At 46.8% G+C, this 15,352-nt stretch overlaps 1 protein-coding gene across 1 annotated transcript in view; it reads right to left on the bottom strand.

Moving 5' to 3' along the window:
• The window catches only part of CACNA1I (calcium voltage-gated channel subunit alpha1 I), a 261,054-nt gene that overhangs the window by 235,093 nt on the left and 10,609 nt on the right, over positions 1-15,352 (bottom strand). The window contains 1 exon segment of the mRNA XM_025211326.1: positions 14,409-14,710. Coding sequence (XP_025067111.1) covers positions 14,409-14,710 — 302 coding nt within the window.

A 15,352-nucleotide genomic window follows, 5' to 3' on the forward strand; every position in this document is an offset into this window, starting at 1 on the left:
TGAAGGACAGTTGCTACAGCCAGGACGGTGCTCTTGGAGCCTTCCTCCCCCATGCCCTCAACAAACACGCAGTCCAAATTCCCGTCTGTGCCATCTCTGAGGAGACAACTGCAAACACACTGTTGAGAGCAGGGAACAGCCTGTTAAACAGGCTTGGGTGAAGAGGTATTAGAATGAACAGCAATGCTGCAGGCTCCCAAATCACCAACTGCCTGAGGGCTGAATGCTGCCGCACCTCCCTTGCCTGCTTTAATGGAAACCAGCCTGGGGTCCCATTGCTCAGTGAAAACTCCCACCTGCAGCAAGTGCTATGAGTAGTCTGAAAATTGCCCAGGCTCTTAATGACCTTCTATGGCAGGGAGCTCACTGGCATTCCCTCTGGGGTGCCTGTGTGTTGCAGAGAGGATTACTGCCTTGTTACTCAGCTCCTGGCTCTGTTGGTCGATGGTGGCAACACAGAAAGATCAAGTGTCCATGCTGACTCTTTCAGATCTGCTGTCTGCCTTTGATGCTGTCGATCACAAGGTTTTGTTGACATGCCTGCGAAGCCCAGCAGGGATAGACAAAGTGGTGCTTTGACAACCCAGTTAATCCTGTTTCAAGTAAACCTCTTGCCTCAACAACTGCCCCCCACAGCTTCTTTTCTTGGGACTTCATACTTAAGCTCCACATCTTCAGCCACCAGTCCCACATAATTCCTACCTCCTGAGCCCGGTGCTGCTCAAGCCAGTCAACCCATTTAACTTCTCTCTCCTTTTCCCACTCTTGGTCCACATCTACCACACCACCTTCTGCATCTGAAACACTCTCCCATCCCCCAAACAGCATTTCCCCCTTCCTTTGGGCCATTCCTCACCTCCACCTCTTCTCTTTAGCAACCCCACCTCTCTTCTCTTCAGCATATTTCTACAGCATCCTACCATGGAAGAGTGGCCACCTTTGACAGTCAGTGGGCACTGCCTGGGATGCTCTGCTCGGTGTCCCCCAATGGTACACTTCTTTTTAACTTTGACCCACCTGCATGTTCCTTTTTTGTCATTTTTTTGTCTCCTGGAATCAATTGTTGCTCCTTTTCTCTCACCATCCTACTAAGTGGTGGCTCTCAGTAATGTAGTGGGCAAGCCCACATAACCAAAGGCAACAAATAGGCCTACCATGGAAGAGATGCTGATCAGGTAAATGAAACAGAAAAGATGGGCTTCCGTCCTCTTGAGAGGGACATCTTTGGGTTAGCTGGTATGCAACTGAGCAATCCTAATAGCTCAGAGACCGATTTTCAGATGGCCAAATACATTTTTCTCACCTGATCTTAGCCGGGTGCTTGTAACATTGAGAAGATGCCGATCTTGCTGAGGATCCAGGCCTGTCTCCTCCAGATTACACTACTGAAGTGTGCTTTTAGGGGGATTGCTCCTGAAGATCGCTTGGAAATCTCATGCATGGACAATATCACTCTACTTGGTAGTCTGCACTATGTTCAGTTAGCTTCCTGGTTGTGGTTTTGATATGATAAATCATATATTATATATGTCATATCATATGTCATGAGCAAAGAGCCCTTTCTAGTCCAGTTACTTAATAGATGTGCACTCACCCTCTGCCCCTCCCTCCCTCCCCATCCCCCACACATTTTTTCTCTCTGGATTTGTTGCATCTAGACTGCTAATACACCATGCTCTGCAGTGCTGTCCTCAAGCATTATGTGGAGCTTTGCACATGCTAGCTCCATGGACTGGAAGATCCATAGCTATCTCCACAAATTACCAAGGGCAGGCTAACTAGTACTGCTAAGATGGGAAGCCAATTAGCCTTGACCTTGGCAGCATCCAGATGCATCTAAGCCAGGGGCAAGCAAGGTTTTGGAGCAGTGGGCCAAATTAACCCACTTCAGGTCTGCAGCAGACCAGTGGTCCCAACCTGACATGCTACCTCCACCACCACAGTGTGGGAAAAGCCCCCCATGACACCTGACCATAGCATGGACAAAGCCCCTGTAGCTTCCCAATCAAAGTATGGCAGACAAAACCATCCAGCCACCACACAGGCAAAGCTACCCAGGCGCAAAGTCACCCCCAGCTTCATGGACTAGATTCTATGGTTCTGCAGGTTGAATCCAGCCCATGGACCATATATATGTTGCCAACCCTTGATCTACACTGTTTCCAGTCCAGAAAGCTAGCTTGCAGTGCCACATACTGTGGTTAAGAATGATAATGCCAGACATGATGAATTTGAAACCCAGACATGGCCACTGAAGCCAATTATTTCTCTTCAGGGCATGTGGCAAGGCTTATATATTTACACAGATGTCTTTTTTTCTGTCTTTGGAGTTTTAATTTAGAGCAGGTAGGACTTGGAATCTTTTAGTGGGTGCCTGATTAATTGGGTAACAGCTAATTGCATCATTTAATTTACGTTGTTAACATTGCACATGCCATTAGATTGCCTGACAAGTGTGCTTTATAGACCCTAAGACACTGCCCTTAAGATTGCCCTGAGAGCCCTTGTCCTATTCCCAGGCACCCCTTGCTCCCATACTTTGGGAGAAGCTTAAAAAAAGACAATCTGGTTATTTTTCACTAAACCTAAACACAGTTCAACTGGCTGTCAACTCTAGACAAAAATATATTCTGGGGAATGTCCACAATATGCATCAGAAGGTTTTTCAGTGTTTATATTGTTTTAGTAACTTATTTTGCTAATAGAAGGAATGAGATCCTGTCCCCAAATGCTTGCTGACCTTTGCAGACAGTGCCAGTCTCCTTGGCCCCCTCAGCTAGTGCTGTCCAGACACAGAGCCAGTTTGGAACTTCCACTCAGCCTGGTTCTAATGACTCTGCCTACATGGGCTAATATTCCACAATATATAGCAATATAAGACACCCAGAACCCCAAACTCCTGCCAAGTGAAGACCAAATTCTCAGTCTGCATGAAGCAGTGTGTACCTTCATTAGCTTTAGCAGAGCTGTGGTGATTCACACTAACTCAGAGTCTGGCCCTAAAAGCCTTGTTTTCTCTCACCCACTCTCTCTCTCTTTCTCTCTCCACAGCTTCCCATGCTTCTGCATCTTAAACAGAAATTGAGGGACATGTACAGAACTGCTTAGTAAAGGATGTGTTTATGCCAGTGCAGATACCCAGAGCAAAAGGAGCTCAACTCACACATTTACTGCTATAAATTTGTACCATGATATGGTCAGAACTAGGGTGCTAGGCCCTGTCCACTAAGAGATAGATACATCCCCCATCCCAGGTGTGTTTCCATTCTATTCTCTAACTAGCTTGAGGTTAGCTTATCATTAAGGACCTCATTCGGCTTCCCTTACAGTTATGGAGCAGTACTAGCACTTCAACATGAGCTACAGACAGAGCCGGGGACTATTCAGCATGAGTAAGAGTAGCAGAATTATGCCCTTGAAAGTCCTAAGTCCAACCTAGTGCTTACAGTATAGACCTGGGAGCCAGGAAATCCAAACTCCATCCCCAGCTCTGCTTACAACTTACTTGTAACCAGAGACAAGTCAATGAAACAATAGGCACAGACAGAAGTGCAGCTCTCTAGTCTAACTCATGACGCTTTACAGAAAGCGCCATAAATTCGACCGATTTTCTACAAATTAGATTCATAGACATTAGGGCTGAAAGGGACCTCAGAAGATCATCGAGTCCAGCCCCCTGCCCAAGGGGCAGGAAGTCAGCGGGGGTCATAGGAACCCAGCAAGATAAGCATCCAAATTTCTCTTGAAGGCATTCAGTGTAGGTGCTTGAATCCACGTTCACTATTGGATCAGGAGGATGGATGATCTAGCTCCACTTTAGAGTTGATTCAGGGACAGAGCATGTGTCTGCAGCGTGCATCCCCTAGCCTTGCCCTCCTCTCCGATCTTCTGTGCTTTCTCGGGGGGGGGGGCAGAGGAGGGAGGTCAGTTCCGGGGTTTCCCCAGCCATGCAGGTGTTTGTGTGAGGGGTGTGGATTGAAACCCCCTGACCTCAGTGCGGGGGGACTCCAATCTACTAACCCCACCCTCCAGCACTGGCTGGACAACCCCCAGAGCAAGCTCCCTCCCCCCCCTCCCATTCTGAAAACAGTTCCAGGACCAGTACTGGGCTGCATCAGCCAAGCCCTACTCCCAGCAAGGACAGACATAATTTACTGAGGGCCCTCCACTTTGGACCACCTTCATCTAAACCCTCACATAATTAAGGTTCATAGCTTCACTGGATCTGGCCCTTTAAAGCACTCTGAAGCCATGCCTTTTTGTTTGGTCATGGCTGTAGAGCACTTTCAGGGGCCAGATTGGGTAAAAATTGTCACTTCTGTCTGTACCCATGTGTCTCTGCTTCCCTATCTGGAAGGGCAGGAGATAATACTACCCAGGTCCAAAGAAAGGAAGACAATCCACCAATGTCTGCCAAGTGCTTTGAAGCTGCTGGCTGGACAGCAGAGGATATATGTGCAAAGAATTAACTCCATTCTTGTTCTGGTTTTGTCAACTCTTTGGAACCTTAAAGTTGAGGAGCACAGGGCTCAGAAGTTGGGGACCAGTACTCATATTTTGTTTCCATGGCAGCAATATTTTAACTCAGCATTATGGTCTTGGGTTTTTCACTATAAAAGCAGGCAAAATAGCAGAAGGAGGTGAGCACTAATGTTTCAGTGTTCACACACAGGCACACAGTGCTAACCTACCAGATGGCCAGATGAAAGCCTCAGTACCTTATGTTTGTAGGCACCCACAAGATCCAGCTAGCCAGTTGCTAAAAGCCCTACAAGCAGGCAAATACCTTTGGAACATCCTTATGCTTCATGTGCCAGTAGCACAGCTCATGAGTTTGATTCCACTGTATGCTATGGTTGATTTTGCACAAACAATCCCGCAACATTTCCCACTGGAAACTTACTTGTCATCAAACAACTCACACTAGCCACCCTGGAGACACAGAAGAGGCTTCCCTCCATTAAGCTATGTAAGCCCTGGAAGTTACTTTACACCTCATGATACCCTATTTACCAGTGGCAATGCATAGGGGATGCATGTGCACCCCCTGAACAGCTGCATTCCCCGCTTAGGTGATGGGTGAGGGAGCAGGCAGGAGCACGGTGCCCCCACTGCGAGTGCTGGCTGGGTAGTGTGAGCACTGGATGTAGGCCATGGCCGCTTCCGGAAGTGTCACGGCCACTTTTGGGAGCAGTCCAGCCACTTGCCAGTCAGTAAGTTTTGCCATGGGGGGATCCCCACCCCCTGCTTTGTAAGATTGGCCTCAGAGCAACCCCCCCTTTCCCCGGTCACTGAGGGGGGACACATGCCTCTCCAACTAAGGTGGCACCAGTCACCCATGCTATTTACCCAAATCCAAGACAGCCCCCTAATAACTAGATTCTAGACATGGAAAATTATAAATTTGTTATAATTTTCCATGTCTAGAATCTAATTTTTGGAGGGTTGTCTTAAATTCATCCCCCTCCCCCACTGCTGTAGGAGGGAAAGCAGCAGCGGGGGGGAGGGAGGGGTGGCAGGGAGCAAGGGGGAACAAATGGCCTAGCCCCTGCCCTTTGCCCCCCACCACTTGCCCCCCAGCTACCTGCCCCCTCAGTGTTTACCCTCCCCTGTAGTGCCTGCATCCCCTGCCACCTGTACCCTGCTGTCTCTGCACCCCCATCCTGCCACTACCACTGCTGCTGTGTGGCCAGACAAGGCCTGAGTTACTTTGCACTGTGTGCCCCCAACAAAAATGGGGCCAAAGTCATGCCCGATGGAGGGAGGCAGAGGCTACAAGGGGCAGGCAGAGAGGGGATGGGGGTGGAGGGCAGGTGGGAGTGGAGGAAGGCAGCTGTTGTGGCTTTGACTCTGACCCCACGCCTGGGTCAGGGCTGGAGTCAGAGCCACAGCAGCTCCCTTCCCACCCCTACCCCCACCTTCAATCAGAATCCAAGCCAAGGGGCTTCCCCCCCCGCCCCCATGTTGAATGGGGGAAAAAAACTCATCTTGGATTGAAGTAAATATGGTTTACATCTTGGCCTGCATCATTCAGCCGGTTGGACAATGGATTATCCAGCACCCCGCCCCCCTGCCCTCCCCAAATTGCAAATAAAAAAAAAATCCCTCACAAATCAGGACAAACAGCTAATAGGCCTGTGCAAATCAGCAGCGATCCGATCCAGCTTTGGATTCGGCCGCTTTGGATGGCCATCATCCAATCCGGAGCTCCGGACTGGGTTTCTGCCTCGATCCAGCTGAAGCATCTCCAAAACTTGGGAGTCGCCTCAGAGATCTGGCCATAGGGTATAATGGGTAATCAATGAAATATCTATAACTTTATTGTTTATTGTCCGATTTGGATGAAACTTGCAGGGATTGTAGCCTCTGCTGAGAGCATGAACCCTGCCAAGTTTCAAGAAGATGGGTGCAGGAGTTTGGGGGAACTGTACCCCAAATTCTTGAAAGCCAAACTCATGTTACAGCTGCGCGTTACAACACTGGGGGGGAGGCCATAGAAAACTGCAGGGCTGGTAGCTCTTGCTGAGGCCACAAAGCCTGCCAAATTTCAAGGAGATCAGTACAGGGGTCTGGGGGGAACTGCACCCCAAGCTGCAGACAAGCAAAACTTGAGCCATGGATGACACTGCATGTGCTAAGGCACAGCGGTGTGACAGCTGCAGGGATGGTGGCCCCTGATGCGGCCACGACGCCTGCCAGCTGGAGGAGATCGGTGCAGGAAGGTCTGGGGCCCTGCACCCCTAGCTGCTGACAGACAAAACTGTGCCAAAATTGTCTCTGTCTTGGGGCGGTTGATTGTCTGTATTGAGTCTTTCCTCTCCTTAGCCTGGTTTTGCAGGTGCTAACTGATGTTCGTTAAGTCATTATGTAGTAACTAGGTCCTGTGTATTGAGCTGGTCCCTAAGTCTCTGATCCCTGAGGGAATCATGATTGATTGATTGGTAATTGGTAACACAGCAGCTTAGCAGCCAGGCCTGCAGCAGTGACTCCCTTGCCCGCCCCAAGACAGACACAGTCAGTCGCACAAGCACCCGTGGCACCAGTTTTGCTTGTCCACAGCTTGAGGTGCAGTTCTCCCCAAACCCCTGCACCAATCTTCTTGAAACTTGGCAGACTTTGTGGCCTCAGTAAGAGCTACCACCCCTGCAGTTTTCAGTCTGCTATGTTGTTACATCTAGACGTGAGGTGAGTTTTGCTTTCAATAATTTGGGGTGCCATTCCCCCCAAACCCCTGCACTGATTGTTTTGAAACTTGGCAGGCTTCATGCTCTCTGCAGAGTCTACCACTCCTGAAAATTTCATCCAGATCAGACAAAAACAACAAAGTTATATATATTTTATTGTTTCCCCATTATACCCTATGGCCGGATCTCCGAGGTGGCTCCGAACTGCTTCGGGAAGCCTAACGAGGCCAGTGCTTTGACCCGGACGTGCTGCTTCGGACCCCAAAGCGTCTGAAGCTTCTCCAGATCCGAAGTTCTGTCCAAAGCCTCGCACAGCCCTAACAGCTAAAGCCACAACACTTTTCATGGAACTGAACATTTGCAATATTGTACTTTGGAAATTCAGACCCATGCTAGCTGCAGAAAAGTTTTGCTACTTGTAGAATTAAGTAAGTTTGCTAGGGTCCCTGCCTGGCTTCCAGACTGCACAGCAGTGAACCCAGGGAACTAGGCAGACCACTGACCAAGTGGGCAGCATAGGGAGATGATCAAGTAGAAAGCCTGGGAGCAATGCAGTCCACCAGCAGGAAGGACAAATCCCAGGAAGGAAGCAGGCAGGGCCAATCAACCCACCTGCCTTCAACAAAGTCAAAAGAATCAGCACATTCCTGTAGACTTTTTTGATTCCATTGAATCAGCATTTTCGACTGGATAATTTTTACCTAGTTCTACTAGTCAAGAAACAAAATGACAGCAGAGCTGTGTTTTAGCACATTAGGGAAAACAGGAGGGAGATCACATAACTCCTTATAACCAAAAGCTTTGTCTCAGATTTGCTGCTTCGGGGACATAAGAAAATCTGTGCTGTTCACTGATCAGAAACCTTCTACAGAGTTTTCCAATCAGCTAGAAGTTGCATTTGTAACTGACAGTTCCCTAAATCCAGCCATCCCTAAAGATACAGTACAAATACTTAATGGTTACCTAAAATTCTAAGTAGACAGAACATTGTAAGGCCTCTGATAGGTGTCAGATTTTTTTTACCTGTCGTGAGCTACACTTTTAGGAAAAGACAAGCCAGGATAGATATGTGAACAATTGAAGCCTATTGATATCAATCAGCTTTGGGACTTTCAGCACCCCATTCTTTATGAACTAGTATTTAGAAATCAGTAGTCAGCTCTAAGTGTTCAAAAGTCAGGCCCCCAAAAACATGAATTTTGTGGGGTTGATCAAGTTACCATATACTTTTGTTGCATTTTCAAGCTTTTCTCCATAGCAAGAACAGGCAGAAGCTTTCTTTTTTCACTGGAAGCTAAAATTTAAAATAAATCACGATTCCAGGGGCTTTATGCAAAACACCAACTATTACAAGACTCATGGCAAATTTGCAAGAGTTGTTCATTCACAAATTAACTTCACCTAGCTGTAAAGGGGAATATGGCAGCTATTTGACAATATGTTAGACAACAATATAAGGGAAACGAAGAGGAGATTTTAGGCACACAGAACATAACTGCCCAAACTAGTAGTCAGGGACTTGGAAACAGGTATAATATACCTGTTGTCATGAAAAATGCCAGAGGCTCTTTAATAAAAGCCAGCTTGGTCAGGACCTCAGTTTTTACATGTCATCTGAAAGGCAGTGCCTCCAGCAGCACAGTACCCAGGTACACCAGCTAAAGGATTTTAGCTCAGTGCCAACTCAGAGAGAAAAGCATCAAGCACTGAATCACACACATGACTCTCTTGGCTCCCTAGACACCCGATTCTCCATTCCACTTACATGGGGACAAGATAGGTGTAAAATACTGTCATTCTGATCTGTTCACATTTTATGTATGTAAAGGGCTACTGCGATGTGAGGCAATGGAGAATCAGGGTATAGTTTTCCTTAGGACAGGGGTGGCCAACCTATGGTGGGGGTACCACAAATGACATACACAGACTGTGTGTGTGTGGCACACAGCAGATCAGGGAGGGGACAGGCAGCACAGCAGTAGACTGGGCAGGAAGCAAAAAATCAAAGCAGAAACTCAGGCAGGGAATACAAGGAAAGGAGCAGAAAACAGAGCAGCAGATCAGGCAGGGAGCATAAAATACAGCTTGTGGCATAAATACTGAGGCAGTGACAGTATTTTATGTGAGATCAGGCAGGAAGCATAAAAATACAGCTTGTGGGCACACCTGCCAAAAAGGCTGCCCCACTCTACCTTAAGATCACCCAACCACATGTTAGCCAAGGCTAGCCCTATGTAGCCTGTGAATCGGTCAAGCTCACAGCCCAAGTTATTGCAGCTGTAAGTAGCCCTATAAAATTATTATTTAAATAGCACCTAGAGTGTGCTATGGACTATACATGAACATTAAAAAGGCAAGGTCCCTGCTCTGAGAAACTTAACATCTAAGAGCTAAGCACTAGATCCTTAGCAAGTGATCATAACCCTATTGACTCCAAAGCAGCTACAATGCTTAGCACCTGCTAAAAATCTGGCTCTAAATGTATAAGGATAAGTGTGTATACAACTTTTTGCATAACTTGGGTTGATCTTGCACCATTGAAATCAACTGGAAATGTATCACAGACTGCCCTGAGAGTCTAAAATGCCAGTGTCCTTCACAGAGGGGAGAAAGCAACTGGTGGGTAACAAAAAGCCGAAATTAACTCAGCAATGAACTGCAGAACATATCTTGCTACTTCCATAGGCTTTCCATTGATTTCTTTAATGGCACACTCATTCTGACTCTCACTGTCATATCTATAATATTGACCTGTGAGCAAGGGGAGGCTGTGGGTTTTATGTGCCACCTAGAAAGAGGGACTCAAAGGACAAATTAAATACATGGTTTCTGACCCTGGAAGTGCATCCATGTGGATGGGCCTTGCCACCTTCATGAAGCCTCAGTGAAGTCAACAGGCCTCCTGGCTGGTGCAGAATTCCTCCTACATCAATCTTTTAATACAGTGGAGCTCAACCTTTTAGAGCAGTGGGCTGTGTGCTTGCAATCTGGCTGCCTTGTGGCCACCACTCTCCTCCAGTAGAAGAAAGGGGAAGAGAGGGGTGGGGGGTGGCTGCCTACTCAAAGGGAGGACTGTAGGAAGGGAGAAGACCTTACCTCTGGCAGCAGAGGGGATCAGCAGCATGGCACAGGGCAGAGAAGAAGATGCACAGAGCTGAGCTGCTTGCCACTGATCCCCCAGTGCCACTGACTAGATTCAGTCTATAGTTTGAGCACACTGTTATAACAGGATTCTGACCATCTTTTGTAAAGTGCACATGGAGCCTCCAGCATGACACCATCTAACACAATGTTTGTTGTCATTATTAAGCCTCAACTACTTCCAGTATTTCAGGTTACAATGAAAACATCCCACTTCAGAAACTGTCTTCATGCCTTTAACAGTTTTTCTTTCTCCACCCTCCTTAACTTGTGTGGCCCAGAATTTTGGGTGTGTCCAAAAAAAGTTTTTACAAGTTTTAAACCCAAAGCTCAGAATTTATCCTTGCAAAAAAAGTAAATAAACAAACACACACACACACCAACAACAACAACCCCCCCCCACCCCCCCCGGAACAGCTTTTTTAAAATAAACCATCTCCTGCAGCATCTGCCACCCAACAGCTGCAGCCTTGTGCTCATACATAAGAATCCAGAAACAAAAGGGACTAAGCAAAGAACTGAGAAACTCTCTGGCCCGCTTTTCACTGCATAGTGTGGGCCTGATTCAAAGGTCCCATCGAAGGTGAACACTGAGGTTCTTTATAACCAACAACCCTAGAGGCTCTTCACACAAACTGCAGTGGGGGCTGGATGGGGTCCCAGGTGTACTTTGTGCTCAGACTTAGGTGATTCCACAAAATTACCTCTATCTACACTCCAAGGCTTCTGCTGGCAGAAGTCCTGATAGAAGACAGTGGCTACCACAGGGAAGCCCCCAGAGCATGTGCACATTCTCAAGTCTTCCAACAGCTCCGGATAGTTTCACTTCACTAGCTGGTAAGGCACAAAGTGGACCCTAGGAGGACATCAGCTATGAAGGGACTATGGCAGAGGGCATGGGCATGTTTACATGTACCATTTGACAGCTGTCAGTAAAAAGTAGGGATCCTGCCATAATGGAGCAGGTTTGAGTGTGGGCATGCTCATAGCTCAGCCAGCAAACCTACATAATGCAAACCAGGCCTAAAAAGCTTGTCACCAACAAACCAGCACAACTCAGACATCTATACTGACGGTATGCAAAACTGGCCTAGAAATGTCTGACTGGCTTCTAGTCTTAGAGCAAGGGGTTCATTTTCATCACTAAGTTTAATGGCAAAGAGAACAGTGTATTGTACTGTTCTTGAATAAAAGCAATGATCACCATTCCCCTTCTGGGTTTCAAAGTCCCCAACTTTATGTTTAGCAATTTAATCCATTTCTTAAAAGTAAATTAGATCTACAACTGTGGCTGTAATTACATCATTCATTTATAAGGTTCTCTTCATCCAGAAATCATATTCTCTCTCTCACACACACACTAGTGACTTCTTCCATTGCTGCAGTGCAGCAGTAAAATATGACATTTCTTAGCAGCACGCAGCAAAACTACAGAATATTCTGTGGGGGTAATTTTTAGATAGGCAAAATATTTAATTACCCATACTGGAAATGGGGTAAGAAAGACCTGTTGGCTTGCAAAAAGTGCCATGCAATCTTTACTGACTCAGGCCTTAGGGTCTAAATCTCGTTGATATACTTCCATAACACAAGTGTGGTGCAACAGAGTCAGACAAAAGAGTACTTCCCACTTAATTAAAACCACCAATTTTTGCACCGCCCACACCTTCCTTACAGTTGTACCATCCAGACAACGCCTAGGCTTGTCCTTGCTTTGCATAGGAGAGCTGTTGTGATCTAAACCCAAAGCACAGTTTGGGAAGAGGTTGTCAAGCATGATAATTCCCAAGAAACCATGACCCAATTTCCATACACTTCTCTCTTAGCATCAACGGGGAAGAGGGCAGAATTTTCTTCAAATGCTTTCCAAATCCTTTCTTAACTTCATAGAATTTAACTAAAGAGTTGTACTGAAACATTCCTTAAAAATTATTTCATTCTGTAGCAAGAGTATTTGTCCTTCAACAGGTCCTTCTGACCTAAAAAGTCTTTGGCTATCCCTCGATACAACGATGGTCTCTGCTGGGGGTGGGGGGAATGCAGGAATTATTGGTGGGTTTTAAGAAGGCTGAGGAGTTCAATCCATGCTCTGCAAGTTTTTCCACAGATATGACAGGTGGTGCCTTATAGCAGGGCACAGCTGTTGGCCAGCTTCCCTTCCTCCTTTGCCATTTGTCATTGCAACAAAAATCATGTTGGTGGTACCCCATGTTGGCCTAAAACCACACTGGGATTCCAGAAAGACATCTTTGGCAAGGGGAAGGAGGTGATTCAGAAGGATTCAAGTAAGAATTTTCCCAGCAACAGAGAGGAGGGCATAGGAGAGCTGTTGTGATCTAAACCCACAGCACTGGGAAGAGACTGGCAAGCATGATAATTCCCAAGAAACCATGACCCAATTTCCATACACATCTCTCTTAACATCAAGAGAGAAGGGGGAAGAAGGCAAAATTTTCTTCCAACACCTTCCAAACTCTTTCTTAACTTCACAGAATTTAACTGAAGCCCGGAACAAGCTGATGGGTGAATTTCAGGACCAGCAGTACATCAGTGGACATGGTCTACTGATGCTTGAGCCCTGTCCTTTTTGGTCTCTGCAACTGCCAACAGTATAGAAGTTTAATCATGTAGAGAGAGAGAGACCTTATAACACTAATATGCAGTGCGACCTGCTATGTACCACCCCCCAGTTTTGTTTTTCTAAATGCAGGTACTACCTTCCAAGGTAGACATTGTGGGTTTTTTGGCACTCCAGCCAAAAAATGTTGCCTACCCCTGACCTAGAGACTTCATGAGGCTGAACAACCTCTATGTCATAGTTTTTAAGTTTCTGCTGAGTGCTGGAGCTTCCCCATGTTAACCTGAAACCCAAGTCACCAAATAACCATAAGAACAAATCTCCTTATGGCTATTTCATTTCCCCACCAGAAACCAAGGAACCTTTGGAAATCTTAGAGATGCAGCTCACTCATACAAGATTTCTGGCCAGATAAAGGTTTGAATAAAACTTTAGATCAGTCATTTGTATGCTGCTTCATTTCTTCCAGTTCTTACACCTTTTAGGGTTCCTGCTTTTGAACCTCCCCCAGCCCCCTTTTGTACATTGTGCTCACATGGAAAGCCAGGAGAAGCCAGGGATGGAAATTATTTTCAAGAGGTCTTATAACTACACAAAACTGTGGGAAACAATTACTTGAGGTATGGACAAACATGCATTTGTAGAAGCTGCAAAATGGGAGACAGAGCTGCTCAGGAGCAAACAGAAGCAATTCTGCTGTCACTGCTGTGTCTGTATAAGCTTCTTGTAATAAAGTGAGTCAAACTGTCCTAATTTTGATCCTGGATGAAGCAGGTTTAAGGGTGGAACAATTTTGCTAAATTTTCCTAGATATTCACCCCTAAAGGAGGTCTGATTGCAGGGGTATTCACTAGGCCCACACTAAAAATTTAAGACTCGTTCCAGGATGCTTCAGATTTGAAGTCAAACCTGGATGGCAAACTTTATCCGGACCAGGATCTTCTTTGGTCCCAGTCAGGAACCTCAAGAAGATGTCTCCAGAACAATAATGCTCACTTGTCAGAAATGCAAAGGGTCATTCTGGCAGCCCTACAACTGAGACCTGCAGATCCATCTCCAAGGATGAATGTACAGCCTGTATAGTATTGTCAGAGGGATAAACATCCCTCAATGAAATAAAGTTCTTCTGATTTTCTGACCTGCAGTTATGCCTTCTCCGCTCCCAGAGTCTTCAAACCACCACACTGCCATTGACTCAGTAGTGCAAAGGCAGAGAAATACATTTTAAATGGCCTGTCCCCTCTCCTCTCCCTGCACCCATCACTCTCACTGGGATTCTGGCTGACAGCAGCTCTCTCTCAAGTTCCCTCTTTCAAAAGCAGTTCCCTTTGATCACACATTACAACAGCTGAAGCACTGTTTAAATGCAAGTGAAGAACAAAGTGATTCGTTAAATATGTAATAAACCTCATCTCTTACCTGTCAGGCACCCCACGAGAGCAGAGGGAGGCATGGGGCAGAAGAGAGCAAAAAGATTAGGAGGGGCAGCAGCTCTGAAAGGATATGGATTGCACACCATTTTGATGCACCAGTTCCGGGGGCTGGTGGTCTGTTTCAAGCAGAAGAATACCACGGGTGCCAGGTCTGGATAGGGCACATCAGGGTCCGGTGGGGAGTTTAAATCCTCGTCGTTACCCAGCTCTGGGGATGATGGAGGCTCCTCCAGAGGTGTCTGCTGCTCAGAAACTCCCAGATCCATGGGCTCCAACGGGTAAAGGGTGGAGGTGTGACGGGGCTGAGTGCCCAGGTTCCAGGTGGAGGAGGGGTGGGAGATGTATTCTGCCATGTTGGCACAAAATGAGAACCCCTAGGGAGAGGGAAAAGAACAAACACCCATGAGGAATCAGCAACACTTACAGTGTGATTTTGTTTTTAAATCAAATGTAGAAAAAGCATTTGGCACTGGGTTGGCAGCCCTGCGTAGGTCCTGCATACTTAAGGTCATAGGCATTTTAGGCAGAACTCAGTTAAAGTGTCTGACAGTCTGATGGTATATGGCCTTTCATTGTCAGGACAGAGACAGTATGCACAGCAGCACTGCAAGCTTCTCCCCGCCTGGCCCCTGCCCTGGGAAGGCTGCCTCCCCCTAGCCCTCTCCAAGCTTGGCTAGTGAGGACTCCACCTTTTGAAGCTTTCCTGCCCCACAGCTTCACCTCCTGCCCCTGTCTGTCTAAAATGCAACTACCAAAATCATCTTTCCCAGTGGCAGTTTCAGCTGGGCTGCTTCTGCCTGTGAGCCACTGTGTTAGTACGACACAACACTGAACACAGAGTGAAGAAAACAAAAATTGAGGCTCTGCATTGCACAGCCCCCCCGTCAGCATCTGAGACTCGGTATCCTGTTGAAATTCCCTCTGCAGCCTTTCTGCTCAGCCAACTACAGGCTTTCCACCAACTCCTCTCTCAGATGCCTCCTCTCCTCTTTCTATGCTGCCTCCTACAGTACATT

The sequence above is a fragment of the Alligator sinensis genome, unplaced genomic scaffold, assembly GCF_000455745.1.
Source record: "Alligator sinensis unplaced genomic scaffold, ASM45574v1 scaffold215_2, whole genome shotgun sequence".
Lineage (NCBI taxonomy): Eukaryota > Metazoa > Chordata > Crocodylia > Alligatoridae > Alligator > Alligator sinensis.